An 18,802-nucleotide genomic window follows, 5' to 3' on the forward strand; every position below is an offset into this window, starting at 1 on the left:
TTGATGCTCCTCCGCCCGGAATGACCTGTGCTGCTGCCTGCTGCTGGTGAGATGTAATGCCTCCCTTTGTAAATCTGCAACTTCAGAATCTGTCGCCTTGTATGAATTCCTGCAGACCGGATCAGTCAGTCGTGTGTTATGTTAATTTGGTAGTTGTGTTAGAAATGAAACAGGGTTGATGGGAGAATCTTGGAAATGAGGACATTGAGGCCGGCATGCTTGTTGTCCCAACCAAACACGTTGATGTTGTCCTCTGTCTATAGGATCTGTCATACATAAGCTCTGAAATCTGTTTTTTAGAGAACCCTGTTGTCTTGTAATCAGAAGTTCAAAGAAGAAATGCACTAAACCTTAAAGAGTACAGTACTGTATTTCTACTATGCAGCCGATTACGATTAAAGAAGTGCAATAACTCTGAATTGCAAACATGAATCAATGAGCTCGATGCTAGCTTCTGTTTGAAACTCTGAACTCTTATTTTCCGAGTCATGTGGCCCTGTAAAATTTGCACATGATTTGGCAAATTAGAAGAGAAGTTTGATGGCCATGAATGCCGTCTAGGTTTCTTCAAGTTTGATATTGTTAGTAAACAATATAAATAAAGCCGGATCCGCCATGGCGATGTACCGCTTGTTGCTTCGGCGACTGACCGGCCGGCCAAGAAGCCCACTGCCTACCCCTCAAGCCGGATCCGCCATGGCGCTGTACCGCCACGCGGCCTCCGCGATCCGGCGGCGTGGGGCCCCGCCCATGCTCCCGGCGCGGGCCATGGCGTCTCTCCTCGGCCACGTCGAGCCGGCGCCCAAGGACCCCATCCTCGACGTTACCGAGGCCTTCCTCGCCGACCCCATGGCCGGGAGAGATTCACCTCGATGCGTCCGGCCGGAGGTGAAGGAGGTGGCTGGTGGCGACGTGGTGGCCGGCGGGGCTGTGGCCGGGTGCTAGGAGGAGCCGATCAGTGGAGAGGAGGGGCACGGGGGGCGGAGGAGGCCGGGGGAGGCGCGGGGGTGGCTGGCGCGGGGCGGCCCTGGCGGCGGTGGGGCGGATCCGATCCGGGGGCAAGGGGCTTTCTTGCAAATCTGAAACGTTTTTCCACTTAATCAGGGACTGCGGTTGAATGCTTGAAAACGGAGGGAATATAAAGGCCAGGCTTTCATATACATGTACTTAATGAAAGGACACAACACATTTTCTATTGCTAGCATTATTTGTTAAACGAATTGTAAGTTTAAGATTCAAGGCTGTAGCACATGAAGAGAAACTCAAACAAACACATCCAAAAACAATGTAACATTTACTTCACGTCCGCGGAAATTCCAGCATCCACATCACCACAACAACAACTACCTTACAATGCTTTCTGAATACTTGAAAGACATGCTTGTCACCAACAACAACCTCTGCGTGCTTTCTGATTAACATTACCCACTGAAATGAGATGGCAGATGGATTCAGAGTTAAGCTCTTAAACAAGTATGAAAAATCTACAGCAAAAAGAAAGCCATGAAATCACAAGAACCTGTGATCCTTTCCTCCATTTATCCTTTCTAATGACGGGAGACATGTTTGGATTTAGCGCTTTTCTGTCTTGTCAGTGAAACTGAAAACAAAAAACTCATTTTAGAAACTTCAGGCTTAAACACTGTAAACCCACATATTTCCTTGTTTGTGTCTCTGTCTTGTCGTGATTATGACGGCGACCCGGTCCTCCGGGAACTGCGTGTACCACGCCTCCTGGTACACGTCCGCCGGCAGGCCAGACCACCAGTAGTTTCCCACTGGCGCAAGAATGGCCACGCCGGAGAGCCTGTGCTTGTCGATTTCATCCATGGCACGCGATGCAAGGTAAGAAAGACTGTCAAAAGGTTGAGATGGGGGAAGAATATGAGATTCCACCACTTATTGTGTGTGCGGAATGTGCTTGAGGCTGCTCCACATGATCTCGCCACCCATGGAGAAGCCCATGAGGTGGAACCTGGCCCCGAGCTGCAGGTTGTCGGCGAGCTCGACGATGTCGACAGCGATGCTCTCCTTCGTCCATGTCGGGTGCGCGTCGCTTTCGCAGTACCCCGGTCGGTCAAAGGACAGCAGGTAGATGCCAAGCTCTTGTAGCAGCCCCTGGAAACAAAGCCCAACTCACGCTATTCGTCACTCTGGTTGGTCTGTGTATGACGGATTGATTCTGAAATCCAAATCATCCGTGTACCTGGGAGACGTTGAGCACGTCGTGCCTGCAGCAGAAGAAGCCATGGACGAATATGATCTTGTACCTGGCCTGCTCCTTTGGGACGTCGGATTCCACGTACGCGGCTCAGCCTGTGATTTCGCGAGACACCGTTTTCTGAATTCGAAAGTGGATGGGTTGCAACTGCCTGCTGTTTTAGACTTTCCTGAATTCGAAAGTGGAGTTTAGACGGTTCAAGCCCATATGCTTGTAAGTGTTTGAGCCATATGAACATATATAGAAGGTTCAGATTTGGCAGTTTATTCACAAAAGTCTTCGTTGCCCCGTCAATACCCGAAGAAAGTTCCTCATAGGAAAAAGAGAGTTAACATGTCAAAAGATACCATGGATGTTAACCCGGAGAAAGTTTCTCAATCTGCAGTTAGTTCACAATCTGCAGCCGCATGCAAAGGGAAAGAGCCATATGAACACATATGGAAGGTTCAGATTTGGCAGTTTATTCACAAAAGTCTTCGTTGTCCCGTCAGTACCCGGAGAAAGTTCCTCACAGGAAATAGAGAGTTAACATGTCAAAAGATACCATGGTTGTTAACCCAGAGAAAGTTTCTCACAGGAAACACTAAATGAACCATGTCAAAAGATACCTTGGATGTTAAAGGCCTCGACAAGTAGCAATCAGTAAGAGATATTATATCTACTTGAAATACATTGTCAACATCCAGTTTGTTGGTCCACATGTTTGTAAGTGTGTTTCTAATGCACATGCTTCTGTCAGGCAAGCCTGCTCTATAACATAACTACATGTTCTCACTATATCATTGTAGCGACCCGACTCAAAACGAGTCAAGCCTCTGTGTTTCTGTGCCATCCCTGGATCAGTATGCTGGCACACACAGTACATCAATGTATATATCAAAGTGCAATCACATGTAAATAGCGTAAAACTGATATATACCTTAATTATCTCACCGGAAGCGGTCAAGTGAGTGGAGTCCCAATAAACACCAACGGCAAGTTGAGTGTAGACCGTAACCCTGAATCGTACTCTTACTCGTCGAAGAAAATATCTGCAACATAAGACGTTGCAGTCGTGTAGGTCAGCATATTGAATATGCCGGCAAGTCACATAAGAGAGGGGTAAAATGTCATCTATACTATATGCATATATGGCAGGTGGGGTTGTAAGTTTTAGCGTAAAGCAAATTTTTCTCCTACAACAAGAGAGGGCTAAAAGCAAATTGTTACTACATTGTTGGTTGTTAACGAGATGGTTCCGCCAACCAGTTCTCATACCCGAGTTGTCAATAATTACCCTCATAAAATATATTTAATGGTGTTGAGAAATCCAGATAACTTCAGTTCCTTTGGCTCAAGTTGTCCATGACCATGGACACGGCTAATCGATTAGGTTTGAGTACTCTGCAGAGTTTTGCACACGTTCCCCACAAGATTTGATCGCCTCCGTGTATGTCCTCGCACTTCAGGGTGTTTGAAGACCGGATGATCAAAACATGGTCTTTCAACGGGTCCCTCTGAATCCCTGTCGGTGCCCATCCATTCCTACCGTTCTTCTACATCTGCTAGCACCGCCTGTCCAGAGTCACCGCTTTGTCCAACCAAGCCAGAGCCCGTAATGACTTGTGGCTGTGCAGGTAAGCCTTGGGTCTTGAAAATATCCGTCCGTCTCTTTGAGCCTGGGTGAAGCTTTTCGCAGGATGTCATGGCCGTCCCCAGCATCCCGGGTCATCCACTGGGTTCTCCAGGGAGCCGATCAACCGTCCTTCACCCAGAGTTGCATTGCGTCCGAGGTCTTGAAAATCTTGTCTTAACCGGTCTTGATTATTTAATCAACCTCGCATCACTCGTGTTATGCACTCAACCGAAATCCCGTCTACTCAAGCATAGCAATATGAAATTTGTCGTCCCGGGGCCAAGTATCGGGGTTGTTGTGTGCCTACCACATGATACTACAATCTATACTAAAAATTCCAAGTACCTACTCAGCATGCAATTGGGCATAAGATGGTAGAACTACGATGCATAAAACATAGGTGATAGTATGATCAAAGTGACTTGCCTGGTGATGTTGACGAAAAAGAATTTCTCGAGAAATAACTTGATAGACTACTCGTCACTCTCCGATGAAATCTATATAACAAACATATCATTCACATAAGCACTCATACTAGCAATCAGTCTAGCAATCAAAACGAAGAAGAGAGTGAATAAGAATCCGAAAGAAACTTCAAATAAGACTAGGGAGTCTTCTACTATGTCAAACCCTAAATAGTTTTTGTCTAACAGAAAATAATAACAAGAAACTAAGATATAAATTTAACTAAGATAAAATAGAGTATTTTTCACAAAACTATTTGAAAGTATTTCCAAACGGGATTTGAAACGGTGGAGAAACCAATTGCAAGTTACTAAGGAACTAGAATTGATTTCATGATAACAAATAAAATAAAATCAAAACTTGTTGCAAAACTACTGTTAAATAACATAAACAAAACAATAATATTTCTGAAATATAAAAGAAAATATTTTTACAAACCAATATAGAAAAGGAATTAGCCGTAATCCTAAAAGAGGTGAAACAGAAATTGTTTCGCAAGAAACAATGAGCTAAAATACTCAAACAAATCTAAAAAATTTACCACTGGTAAATAAGATCACTAGTGATCCGTACCAAAAGGAATCAAATTAAAAGCTACTTTTAAACTCCTGGAATAAGCAAAACAAGGTTTAAACTAAATCTGATCTAATTCAAATTTGAAAATTTCAAAAATAGACAAATGATATGTTTTTAAAAACTACAGGAAATTTGTGATCTACTGGAAAAAGAATCAACTCTATTGGAGTTGTGGATCAAAAGTTATGGGCTAAACAACATTGGAACTTTTCTGTTTTTGGGACTAAACAGAAAAATGAATAAAAGCTAACTAATGAACGGGCCACGTGGCGATCTCTGGTTGGCTAGGGGGTGTGCGCTGCGTAGGCTAACCAGCGAATGGCCGAATTATAAGAAAACTCTTCAGTTAATAAAAATAAACGGCCGGTTCTTGTCAAAGAACCGAAGGGGTATGCCCTTCTAATCTACACCGTAGGTCTTTGATCTAAGGGCAAACCAAAAAAAAGAAGAAAAAACAGGAGGAGGAGGAGCCTTACCGTGACTGCACGGGCTGGAGGCCTTCTCCGGCGAGGGGGGGCAACTCCGGCAGGGTGGGATCGCCGGCGGGGGGTGCGGGCGGTGTAGGGGAGTGACGGCGAGGCTCCAGGGGGGGAAGGCGAGGGGGAGTGGCGAGGGGTGCAGGGGGGCGACGGGAGGAGTTCCTGGCGAAGTGTTCTTGGCAGGAGTTTTCGTGGGGATGGGGAGGGGTGCAGGGGGGGACGGGGTGGGGTGGTGGAGGAGGTGCAGGGGCGATGGGGAAAGTCGGCGGGGTGTGGAGGAGGTGCAGGGGCGATGGGGTAGGTCGCCGGCGAGTTCTCTGGTGGCCGACTCCGGCGAGGTCCACAGGGGGAGGAGGAGGTGGGGAGAGGCGGCGATTCCAGCGGGAATGGAACGAGGAGAACGTGGGGCTTCTTATAGGGGCGACGGAAGAGGCTAGGAGGGAAAGGACTTCGCGAATTCCAGAGGTGAAGATTTATGTGTCCATGGCTAAGGAAAGTCTTGTGCACGTGAGGAAGGAGATAGAGGAAGAAGAAGATCTTGTTGGGCCAGTTTAGGAAACCTCTTAATGGGCCAGCAAGAGTTTCCAAATAAAAGTGATTCCTTTCCTATTTTTAAAACTAGGAAACTAAAACGATAAAAGGGAAATCAAATCAATTCGGAATAAAGAGTTTCTATACACTAAAATTATCAGAAAAATAAAATCTAAATGATGGGCATTTTTCCACGGCCAAAATAAAAACTTAAAAAAATGTTTTTCCAAAAAATCCCTAAAAGCATTATTTCTTTTTGCAATTATTTTCTCAAATTAAATTTTGTTTCCTTGGCTCAAAATACTTCAACAAATGCCCCTGGTTTTTGGAGGGTCATGTTCCTCCTCTCTTTTCTGTTTGACAGAATATTATTCCCCGGCATTTCTTAAGTGGAGGGAAAATAGAATTTGCAAATTAAAGTCGAAGGAAATTCTAATGCCAGCTCCATTCAAATTCTTTATAGTTGAAGAAGTCATGTCATCTTCTCTCTTTATTTTTAAAGATTCAATTTGAATTCACCGGAGAAGGGGAAAGTCATTTTATTCCCTCTCATTCAAAAGTTTTGAAAATTTTTCAAATTTCACACAAGTTTCAATCACTCAAGCAAACAAACAAACAATCTAATAATTTTATTAACATTCCAAAATTTGGGATGTTACAATCATGACCTCAAGGGGGGTAATGGCTACGGTGTTGTAAGATCAATGAAAAGGGGCAAAAATGTTAGTGCCTGTCAGTACATCTTCCTGGATCCAGTGTCATGGTGCACGACCATGGCTTCGTGTCATGAACCATATGAAGGATGATATGTACACGATTAACCAAATCCTCACCACCAGTCTGGAACTTCTAGTCTCCTACTCATGTGAATCGCAAGATTAACTGCCGGGATTTTGTGCCTCACGTGCCGCCATATCATGTTCACGGCATCATCCTTCCTGGGGGGATACTGGAACTCGTAGTGGCTAGAGACGTTTTTCAGCTTTGACCACATCTCAACCCACTTCTCTTTGGGCATCTGTCTGAGCTGGTTGAGCAAGTAATCAGGTTCTAGAGCCTCTTCAACCGAGAAGAAAGGTGAGAACTCGCTGTAATCAATCTCATCCTCAAAAGGGAGCTCGATCCGGCTGCTGATAATCACAGGAATACAATGACTGACAATGGCATCAAACAGCCGGCATGACGAAGGAGTGTCCCCGGCGGGATGGAGACAAAACTTTGATGACCGCATACCATCTGTAGACTGTAGGAGTAAAACATTAATAAAATATCAGTTCTCATATCAAGAGGCCTTAACAGAGAAGTGAATCACGTCAACATATTGAAACCGTAAACAAAAGCCACTATACACTTAGAAGGAACGAGTATGGTGAGGGGCAAGTCCATTTAATTCCATGTCACTAAATAGAGAACGATATGAATGACAGAGGATGCTTACGATTTTAATGCCGTCGCCTATGGCAAGACTATCCTCAAAGCGCACACCATCTCTGTCCTTTAATATCTTTGCGAGTTTTCCACGGATTTTCCCTTCCTGGAAGAAAAATAAACCTATGATCCCATACTCTCAAGATAGATTCCACTACAGTTAATGCTAGGCTGAGACATAAATCAATTCCATACAGCTTTCCTAACTGGACGCCCCCGGAAGAAAAGCAGTGTAGGGTCAGCCTCAAATGGATCAGATGCATTGTCATCAAGGAAGGAATCTACAACATGCACATATGGTGCTACAACATCTTTCCTCAAGGAAGCCAGTTCCTTTGTGTATCTCCCAAAGTCTGAAACTATAAGAACAGATGCATTCACCATATCTCGCATAAATCTAAAAGCATTTGGGTGATGCATCGGAATCACATGGTCACGTCCCGCAGATCGTTGCCAATATTCAGACTTCCCTAAAATGTCCATAAGTTCCACCTACAAGAACAAGATAGAAACACGTTTAAAAAGTAGTTTAATTTAATTATTACTCGATGAAATATTTACTTAGGATGAAAAAAATAATGAGGACAGAATTACACATTTACACGGGAGCGTATCGATACAGTTATAGGCAGTTTTTTGTGTGATTTTTGTTCTCACCCAAGCCTTACAGGATGTTCCACAGTTAAGAAAAAACAATTTTTTTGTGGCTAAGCAAACTTTACAGGTTGACATAACAAAATAACAAACAGGTGACATGCGATGCACTGTTATCATCCTAATATATGTTTGTAAAACCAATGTAGCCTGATTGCCGGCTATAAATTTGCAGTGGTTGGTAATCACGACAAAAGATGCACAGACATTGTGTGCATCAAGTCTGCTTGTGGCCATACTACCCACAATAAGTAATATCGATTAGCCCTCGAAATGTATAGACACACCATATCCAATCGAGGATTTCTTACAAGATCAAACCGTACGAACACGTATTGTCAAGTGTGGTAGGCAGTAGGTTACTTCAGCCTTCCATTCTGCAATTTTGATTCAGTTAGAACATTCCATGGTGATCAGAGCCTACTAACCTGCCCCTACGACTCATACATAAACCAGCCAGATAGCTTACCCGAAAATCCACATCACGGCACCTCACAAATTATACTCCCTCCGCCCCAAAATAAGTGTCTCAACTTTGTACTAGCTCTAGTACAAATTTGTACTAAGCTTGAGACAGTTATTTTGGGACGGAGGGAGTACTTGCTAACTCCCAAACATTCTTTTCTTTCAAGGCAAGCCACATTGTAAGTAAAGGAGATAGCGGCCTACCATGTCTGCCATAATTTGGGGAGACCACTGCTGCTAAATATACAGCGTTGTCGACGGCGATGGAACACCAGCTATGAGAGCAATGTTCAAAGCCTGGGTGTTTTATCTTTTGATGAGCTTACAGTGTTCCATGGATCATTAATCTACTGTCACCTTCTCATCCGTTTAGTGTGTTTTGTAGCGGTACAGTTTTCACCGGGCAATTTGGCTGTTGGCGGACGGTCGTACGCGAACGATTTTGCATGAACACAAAACACGATTCAGAGCGGAGACGTCTCAATCGGAGGCGAGACGACCCATTCTAGGCCACAGGAGAGAGCTACCAGCAAAGGCAATGAGATAAGGGAGAGTGGAGGAGCGCCTGGTACCTGAAGGAGGCGGTCGGCCTCGGTGTCGGGATCGGTCATGTTGCGGCCGTGCACGTTGAAGCTGAGCGAGGAGAAAAAGGGCACGAAGAAGGCCTCGGCGGCGGCGGGATCCCGCACCCGGACGGCCTCCGCCGCCGCCGCTCCTCCCTGCTGCTGCAGGGACGCCATCATCCAGTACTCCATGACGTGCTGCCGCCTGATCCCGCCCGCGGAGGGCGGCCACGCGGGGAACGCGGTGGAGTCCCCCTCGGCGCCGCCGACGCCGCCGTTCCTGTAGGTGTCGAGGCTGTCGAGGCTGTCGAGGGCGCTTACTGCCAGTAGGTGTCTAGGCTGTCGTCGCGGAGGGAGGCGACGCCGTTGCCGGGCTTGCAGGAGCTGACGCTCCAGGTGGTCGTCTTGGCCATCTCCCGCATGTCGCCCTCCACCGTCAATTCCGGGCAGCCCTTCAGCCTCCCCGCCGCCGGCGCCGCTGCGACCGTCCCCGGCATCGGCGTTGCCGCCGCCTCCTCCTCGCCGTCAGACTCCATCGATTCGGTGCCAGGTTGTCGGGCGGCGCGAGAGGTGTTGGGTGCGTCCAATGCCAGGCCTGCGGCGGCGGCGGTGCGCTCGTGCGTGAGGAAGGGGATCTGGCGTGATGTGTTGAATTCCGAAAACTACAGGCAAAAATGAAACGTTTTTCTGTTTGCATGACTTAAAAACGTGCCGCGGGTTGAATACCGAAAAATTGAGGGGTGTTTTTGCAATAATGCCACGACGGACGACCAGAAACCCTATTTACTTTATTATTATAAATCAAATCCTAGGGAGGTAATACTGCCGTCGATAAAATGAGAACCCTAAAGCGGCTCTCAAAGCAATTGGATACTTATAAATTAAAATCATACCAACTCTTACCCCCTACTTCGTGATACATAACTATAGAACCTTTTGCAATAACACCCATTGGATTGGACAGCTGCTAGTACTAAAGCTTTGGAACATAAATTCAAATCTGGGACAGTTGATGCAAGTACTGCCGACCTTGAGCTGAAGCATATGAATCACTGTGCACGGGTTATATGCCACAAAGGTTCGTCCACTTACTTCCCCTTGTAGACCTTCCTGTGGGCGCCCTCCCCAATCTTGGATCCGACGAAGAGCATCTTGGGGTCGACCAGCAGCTTCCTATCAATCCAGGACCCCAACGGCGACGTGGCATCCGAGCACCGCGAAACACATTATGGGGTTGATGATATTGTCCAGCTTAGATTGCGAATCATTATGTCATATTTGAAAGATGGATTTTCATTTAGGATCTCAAGTTGTATCTGCAGTTGATAGTGCCTAGTTGATCGCTTCATATCTAGCAAATGATCATAGAGTTAAGGCCTTGAGGTTTAAAAGAGCAAGCGCGGTTTAGATAGATTTAGGAGATGATAGTTACGAGTAACTACTTCTGCCATTTGTTTTCACCTCCTAATCTATTTAGATTATAAATGCAACACCAGTGCCTCACCTTAATTCCGTGGACACTATGAACTGTAGTTATGTATATATCAAGATTGATTTGAACAAGCCACTAACCAATGTGTTTGGCCAACCATGGGATGGTTTTTCTGCTGGATGTTTGGACATGTATTGGCCAAAATATGACACAAGTTGGATGCCACTAATCTAAGCACAAACAGATACTGTCCCATCCAATCAACGCTACCAAATTCGGGGCATTGATGTTTGCAACTTGAGAACTCTGAGTGCGAGCCTACAAACCAATATCCATCATGTGAATTATAAAAATAAGCCGAAGGGAACAAAAAGTAGAACTGACTGTTCTTTCTTTTGCAGATGTGTGCAGAAAGATACGCAGCAACTGAAGATTTACTGAAGCTTTCTGGTCGCCTTTGTTGGGGAACGTCGCATGGGAAACAAAAAAATTCCTACGCGCACGAAGACCTATCATGGTGATGTCCATCTACGAGAGGGGATGTGTGATCTACGTACCCTTGTAGACCGTACAGCAGAAGCGTTAGTGAACGCGGTTGATGTAGTGGAACGTCCTCACGTCCCTTGATCCGCCCCGCGAACCGTCCCGCGATCAGTCCCACGATCTAGTGCCGAACGGACGGCACCTCCGCGTTCAGCACACGTACAGCTCGACGATGATCTCGGCCTTCTTGATCCAGCAAAAGAGACGGAGACATAGAAGAGTTCTCTGGCAGCATGACGGCGCTCCGGAGGTTGGTGATGATCTCCTCTCAGCAGGGCTCCGCCCGAGCTCCGCAGAAACGCGATCTAGAGGTAAAACCGTGGAGATATGTGGTCGGGCTGCCGTGGCAAAGTTGTGTCAAATCAGCCCTAAAACCTCCGTATATATAGGGGGAAGAGGGGGAGCCTTGCCTTGGGGTCCAAGGACCCCTAAGGACTTCGGCCGAGCCAAGGGGGGAGATTTCCCCTTCCAAACCGAGTCCAACTAGGTTTGGAAGGACGAGTCCTTCCCCCTTTTCCCACCTCCTCCTTTTTTTCCTTTTCTCTTTGATTTTTTTCCTATGGCGCATAGGGCTCTTTTGGGCTGTCCAACCAGCCCACTAAGGGCTGGTGCGCCACCCCCAATGCCTATGGGCTTCCCCGGGGTGGGTTGCCCCCCCCCCCTGGTGAACTCCCGGAACCCATTTGTCATTCCCGGTACATTCCCGGTAACTCCGAAAACCTTCTGTAATCAAATGAGGTCATCCTATATATCAATCTTCGTTTCCGGACCATTCCGGAAACCCTCGTGACGTCCGTGATCTCATCCGGGACTCCGAACAACATTCGGTAACCAACCATATAACTCAAATACGCATAAAACAACGTCGAACCTTAAGTGTGCACACCCTGCGGGTTCGAGAACTATGTAGACATGACCCGAGAGACTCCTCGGTCAATATCCAATAGCGGGACCTGGATGCCCATATTGGATCCTACATATTCTACGAAGATCTTATCGTTTGAACCTCAGTGCCAAGGATTCATATAATCTCGTATGTCATTCCCTTTGTCCTTCGGTATGTTACTTGCCCGAGATTCGATCGTCAGTATCCGTATACCTATTTCAATCTCGTTTACCGGCAAGTCTCTTTACTCGTTCCGTAATACAAGATCCCGCAACTTACACTAAGTCACATTGCTTGCAAGGCTTATGTGTGATGTTGTATTACCGAATGGGCCCCGAGATACCTCTCCGTCACACGGAGTGACAAATCCCAGTCTCGATCCATACTAACTTAACGAATACCTTCGGAGATACCTGTAGAGCATCTTTACAGTCACCCAGTTACATTGCGACGTTTGATACACACAAAGTATTCCTCCGGTGTTAGTAAGTTATATGATCTCATGGTCATAGGAACAAATACTTGACACGCAGAAAACAGTAGCAATAAAATGACACGATCAACATGCTACGTCTATTAGTTTGGGTCTAGTCCATCACGTGATTCTCCTAATGACGTGATACAGTTATCAAGCAACAACACCTTGTTCATAATCAGAAGACACTGACTATCTTTGATCAACTGGCTAGCCAACTAGAGGCTTGCTAGGGACAGTGTTTTGTCTATGTATCCACAGATGTATATAAGTCTTCATTCAATACAATTATAGCATGGATAATAAATGATTATCTTGATATAGGAATTATAATAATAACTATATTTATTATTGCCTCTAGGGCATAATTCCAACAGTCTCCCACTTGCACTAGAGTCAATAATCTAGCCCTCACATCATCATGCGAATTACATTGTAATAAATCTAACACCCATACAGTTATGGTGTTGATCATGCTTTGCCCGTGGAAGAGGTTTAGTCAGCGGGTCTGCTACATTCAGATCCGTGTGCACTTTGCATATATTTACGACCTCCCCTTCGACGTAGTCGCGGATGAGGTTGAAGTGTCGTTTGATGTGTCTGGACTTCTTGTGAAACCGTGGTTCCTTTGCTAGGGCAATGACACCCGTGTTGTCACAGAACAAGGTTATTGGATTCAGTGCGCTTGGCACCACTCCAAGATCCGTCATGAACTGCTTCATCCAGACACCCTCCTTAGCCGCCTCCGAGGCAGCCATGTACTCCGCTTCACATGTAGAATCTGCTACGACGCTCTGCTTGGAACTGCACCAGCTTACCGCACCCCCATTAAGAATAAATACGTATCCGGTTTGCGACTTAGAGTCGTCTGGATCTATGTCAAAGCTTGCATCGACGTAACCTTTTACGACGAGCTCTTCGTCACCTCCATACACGAGAAACATCTCCTTAGTCATTTTCAGGTACTTCAGGATATTTTTGACCGCCGTCCAGTGATCCACTCCTGGATTACTCTGGAACCTACCTGCCATACTTATGGCCAGGCTAACGTCCGGTCTAGTGCACAGCATTGCATACATGATAGAACCTATGGCTGAAGCATAGGGGACGGATCACATATGCTCTCTATCCCCATCAGTTGCTGGGCACTGAGTCTTACTCAATCTCGTACCTTGTAAAACTGGCAAGAACCCTTTCTTGGACTATTCCATTTTGAACCTCTTCAAAACTTTATCAAGGTATGTGCTTTGTGAAAGTCCTATCAGGCGTTCTGATCTATCCCTGCAGATCTTAATGCCTAGAATGTAAGCAGCTTCTCCTAGGTCCTTCATAGAGAAACTTTTATTCAAGTAATCCTTTATGCTCTCCAAAAACTCTATGTTGTTTCCAATCAGCAATATGTCATCCACATATAATATTAGAAACGCCACAGAGCTCCCACTCACTTTCTTGTAAATACAAGATTCTCCAACCACTTGTATAAACCCAAATGCTTTGATCACCTCATCAAAGCGTTTGTTCCAACTCCGAGATGCTTGCACCAGTCCATAAATGGATCGCTGGAGCTTGCACACCTTGTTAGCATTCTTAGGATCGACAAAACCTTCGGTTTGCATCATATACAACTCTTCCTTAAGGAAACCGTTAAGGAACACCGTTTTGACATCCATCTGCCAGATTTCATAATCGAAAAATGCAGCTATTGCTAACATGATTCTGACGGACTTAAGCATCGCTACGGGTGAGAATGTCTCATCGTAGTCAACTCCTTGAACTTGTGAAAACCCTTTGCCACAATTCGAGCTTTATAAACGGTCACATTGCCGTCAGCGTCCGTCTTCCTCTTAAAGATCCATTTGTTCTGAATAGCCTTGCGTCCCTCAGGCAATACTTCCAAAGTTCACACTTTGTTCTCATACATGGATCCTATCTCGGACTTCATGGCTTCTAGCCATTTGTTGGAATCTGGGCCCACCATTGCTTCTTCATAATTTGCAGGTTCATTGTTGTCTAACAACATGATTGATAAGACGGGATTACCGTACCACTCTGGAGCAGCACGTGGTCTCGTCGACCTGCGTGGTTCGACAAAAACTTGAACCGGAGTTTCATGATCATCATCATTAACTTCCTCCTCAACCGGCGTCGCAACGACACAGGTTTCCCCTTGCCCTGCGCCACCATCCAGAGGGATGAGAGGTTCGACAACCTCGTCAAGTCCTATCTTCCTCCCACTCAATTCTCTCGAGAGAAACTCCTTCTCGAGAAAAGCTCCATTTTTTGCAACAATCACTTTGCCCTCGGATTTGAGATAAAAGGTGTACCCAACTATCTCTTTTGGGTAACCTATGAAGATGCACTTTTCAGGCTAAATCTTTTTGACATAAGCATCACATCCCCAAACTTTAAGAAAGGACAACTTTGGCCTTTTGCCATACCACAGTTCGTATGGTGTCGTCTCAACGGATTTTGATGGTGCCCTATTTAAAGTGAATGCAGTTGTTTCTAATGCATAACCCCAAAATGATAATGGCAAATCGGTAAGAGACATCATAGATTGCACCATCTCTAATAAAGTACGATTACGACGTTCGGACACACCATTACGCTGTGGTGTTCCAGGCGGTGTCAACTGTGAAATAATTCCACATTGTCTTAAGTAAGCACCAAACTCGAAACTCAGATATTCACCCCCACGATCATACCATAGGAACTTGATCTTCTTGTTACGATGATTTTCAACTTCACTCTGAAATTGCTTGAACTTTTCAAATGTTTCAGACTTGTGCTTCATTAAGTAGACATAACCATATCTACTCAAATCGTCAGTGAAGGTGAGAAAATAACGATATCCGCCGCGTGCCTCTACGCTCATCGGACCACACACATTGGTATGTATGATTTCCAACAAGTCACTTGCACGCTCCATTGTTCCGGAGAACGGAGTTTTAGTCATCTTGCCCATGAGGCATGGTTCGCACGTGTCAAGTGAATCAAAGTCAAGTGACTCCAAAAGTCCATCGGCATGGAGTTTCTTCATGCGCTTTACACCAATATGACCTAAGCGGCAGTGCCACAGAAATATGGCGCTATCATTGTTAACTCTAACTCTTTTGGTCTCAATGTTATGTATGTGTGTATCACTATCAAGATTCAATATGAACAATCCTCTCACATTGGGTGCATGACCATAAAAGATGTTACTCATAGAAATAGAACAACCATTATTCTCTGACATAAAAGAGTAACCGTCTCGCAATAAACAAGATCCAGATATAATGTTCATGCTCAACGCAGGCACTAAATAACAATGATTCAGGTTCATAACTAATCCTGATGGTAACTGAAGTGAAACTGTGCCGACGGCGATTGCATCAACCTTGGAACCATTTCCTACGCGCATCGTCACTTCATCTTTCGCGAGCCTTCGTCTATTCCGCAGTTCCTGTTTCGAGTTGCAAATATGAGCAACAGAACCGGTATCGAATACCCAGGCACTACTACGAGAGCCGGTTAAGTACACATCAATAACATGTATATCAAATATACCTGATTTTTCTTTGGCCGCCTTCTTATCAGCCAAATACTTGGGGCAATTGCGCTTCCAGTGACCCATACCCTTGCAATAGTAACACTCTGTTTCAGCCTTAGGTCCAGCTTTGGGTTTCTTCGTCGGATTGGAAAGAGGCTTGCCGCTCTTCTTTGAATTACCCTTTTGCATTTGTCGTTTCTCTTGAAACTAGTGGTCTTATTCACCATCAACACTTGATGCTCTTTACAGAGTTCAGACTCTGCGACTTTCAGCATCGCAAACAACTCGCCGGGAGACTTGTTCATCCCTTGCATGTTGTAGTTCAACACAAAGCCTTTATATCTTGGCGGCAGTGATTGAAGGATTCTGTTAGTGATAGCTTCTTGCGGGAGTTCAATCCCCAGCTCAGCCAGACGATTTAAGTACCCAGACATTTTGAGCACATGTTCACTGACAAACGAGTTCTACTCCATCTTGCAAGCAGAGAATTTATCGGAGGTCTCATACCTCTCGATTCGGGCGTTCTTCTGAAAGATAAACTTCAACTCCTCGAACATCTCAAATGCTCCATGACGCTCAAAGCGACGTTGAAGTCCCGGTTCTAAGCCATACAAGACTGCACATTGAACTACTGAGTAGTCCTCCTTACGTGCTAACCAAGCATTCTTAACATCCTGATCAGCCGTAGCGGGTGGTTCATCTCCTAGCGCAGCATTAAGGACATAATCCTTCTTCCCAGCTTGTAAGATTAGCTTAAGATTACGAGCCCAGTCTACAAAGTTGCTTCCATCATCTTTCAACTTAGCTTTCTCTAGGAACGTATTAAAATTCAGGGTGACTGTCGCGTGAGCCATGATCTACAACACAAATATATTCAAAGTGGACTTAGACTATGTTCAAGATGATTAGAGTTTAACTTAATCAAATTACTCGCTAAACTCCCACTCAAAAAGTACATCTCTCTAGTCATTTGAGTGGTTCATGATCCACTTACACTAGCTCAAGTCCGATCATCACGTGAGTTGAGCATAGTTTCAGTGGTAAGCATCCCCATGCTAATCATATCATCTATATGATTCATGATCGACCTTTCGGTCTCATGTGTTCCGAGGCCATGTCTGCACATGCTAGGCTCGTCAAGCTTAACCCGAGTGTTCCGCGTGCGCAACTGTTTTGCACCCGTTGTATGTGAACGTTGAGTCTATCACACCCGATCATCACGTGGTGTCTCGAAACGACGAACTGTAGCAACGGTGCACAGTCGGGGAGAACACAATTTCTTCTTGAAATTTTAGTGAGAGATCACCTCATAATGCTACCATCGTTCTAAGCAAAATAAGGTGCATAAAAGGATTAACATCACATGCAATTCATAAGTGACATCATATGGCCATCATCATGTGCTCCTTGATCTCCATCACCAAAGCACCGGCACGATCTTCTTGTCACCGGCGCCACACCATGATCTCCATCAACGTGTCGCCATCGGGGTTGTCGTGCTACTCATGCTATTACTACTAAAGCTACATCCTAGCAAAATAGTAAACGCATCTGCAAGCACAAACGTTAGTTATAAAAACAACCCTATGGCTCCTGCCGGTTGTCGTACCATCGACGTGCAAGTCGATATTATCTATTACAACATGATCATCTCATACATCCAATATATCACATCACATCGTTGGCCATATCACATCACAAGCATACCCTGCAAAAACAAGTTAGACGTCCTCTAATTTTGTTGTTGCATGTTTTACGTGGTGACCATGGGTATCTAGTAGGATCGCATCTTACTTACGCAAACACCACAACGGAGATATATGAGTTGCTATTTAACCTCAACCAAGGACCTCCTCGGTCACATCCGATTCAACTAAAGTTGGAGAAACTAACACCCGCCAGTCATCTTTGAGCAACGGAGTTACTTGTAGCAATGAAACCAGTCTCTCGTAAGCGTACGAGTAATGTCGGTCCGAGCCGCTTCGATCCAACAATACCGCGGAATCAAGAAAAGACTAAGGAGGGCAGCAAAACGCACATCACCGCCCACAAAAACTTTTGTGTTCAACTCGAGAAGACATCTACGCATGAACCTAGCTCATGATGCCACTGTTGGGGAACGTCTCATGGGAAACAAAAAATTTCCTACGCGCATGAAGACCTATCATGGTGATGTCCATCTACGAGAGGGGATGTGTGACCTACGTACCCCTATAGACCGTACAGCAGAAGCGTTAGTGAACGCGGTTGATGTAGTGGAACGTCCTCACGTCCCTCGATCCGCCCCGCGAACCGTCCCGCGATCAGTCCCACGATCTAGTGCCGAACGGACGGCACCTCCGCGTTCAGCACACGTACAGCTCGACGATGATCTCGACCTTCTTGATCCAGCAAGAGAGACGGAGAGGTAGAAGCGTTATCCGGCAGCGTGACGGCGCTTCGGAGGTTGGTGATGATCTCGTCTCACCAGGGCTCCGCCCAAGCTCCGCAGAAACGCGATCTAGAGGTAAAACCGTGGAGATATGTGGTCGGGCTGCCGTGGCAAAGTTGTGTCAAATCAGCCCTAAAACCTCCGTATATATAGGGGGAAGAGGGGGAGCCTTGCCTTGGGGTCCAAGGACCCCTAAGGACTTCGGCCGAGCCAAGGGGGGAGATTTCCCATTCCAAACCGAGTCCAGCTAGGTTTGGAAGGAGGAGTCCTTCCCCCTTTTCCCACCTCCTCTTTTTTTTCCTTTTCTCTTTGATTTTTCTTCCTATGGCGCATAGGGATCTTTTGGGCTGTCCCACTAGCCCACTAAGGGCTGGTGCGCCACCCCCAATGCCTATGGGCTTCCCCGGGGTGGGTTGCCCCCCCCTGGTGAACTCCCGGAACCCATTCGTCATTCCCGGTAACTCCGAAAACCTTCCGGTAATCAAATGAGGTCATCCTATATATCA

General features: G+C 45.8%; 1 protein-coding gene and 1 pseudogene across 1 annotated transcript; both read right to left on the bottom strand.

Moving 5' to 3' along the window:
• Positions 1 to 1,635: 1,635 nt before the first annotated feature.
• LOC123396467 lies at positions 1,636 to 2,922 on the bottom strand (annotated as a pseudogene).
• A 3,574-nt stretch (positions 2,923 to 6,496) lies between these two features.
• On the bottom strand, positions 6,497 to 9,668 carry LOC123406595 (probable arabinosyltransferase ARAD1). The gene is made up of 4 exons (XM_045099920.1): positions 9,007 to 9,668; positions 7,511 to 7,807; positions 7,326 to 7,421; positions 6,497 to 7,130 (listed from the first exon to the last, which is right to left on the bottom strand). Exons 1-4 carry the CDS (start codon positions 9,187 to 9,189, stop codon positions 6,717 to 6,719), a joined length of 990 nt encoding a protein of 329 aa, XP_044955855.1. The 5' UTR covers positions 9,190 to 9,668; the 3' UTR covers positions 6,497 to 6,716.
• Positions 9,669 to 18,802: the final 9,134 nt, after the last annotated feature.

This window comes from Hordeum vulgare, chromosome 1H (genome assembly GCF_904849725.1).
Source record: "Hordeum vulgare subsp. vulgare chromosome 1H, MorexV3_pseudomolecules_assembly, whole genome shotgun sequence".
NCBI classification, from domain to species: domain Eukaryota; kingdom Viridiplantae; phylum Streptophyta; class Magnoliopsida; order Poales; family Poaceae; genus Hordeum; species Hordeum vulgare.

Bases quoted from the DNA above. Each gene is read 5' to 3' on its own strand.
- LOC123406595 (XM_045099920.1), bottom strand. From the start codon at position 9,189: ATGGAGTACTGGATGATGGCGTCCCTGCAGCAGCAGGGAGGAGCGGCG. The intron at 7,422-7,510 runs GTATGGAATTGA...TTTTTCTTCCAG, and splicing joins GGCGTCCAGTTAGGAAAGCT to GAAGGGAAAATCCGTGGAAA. The intron at 7,131-7,325 runs GTAAGCATCCTC...TTACTCCTACAG, and splicing joins TAGGCGACGGCATTAAAATC to TCTACAGATGGTATGCGGTC.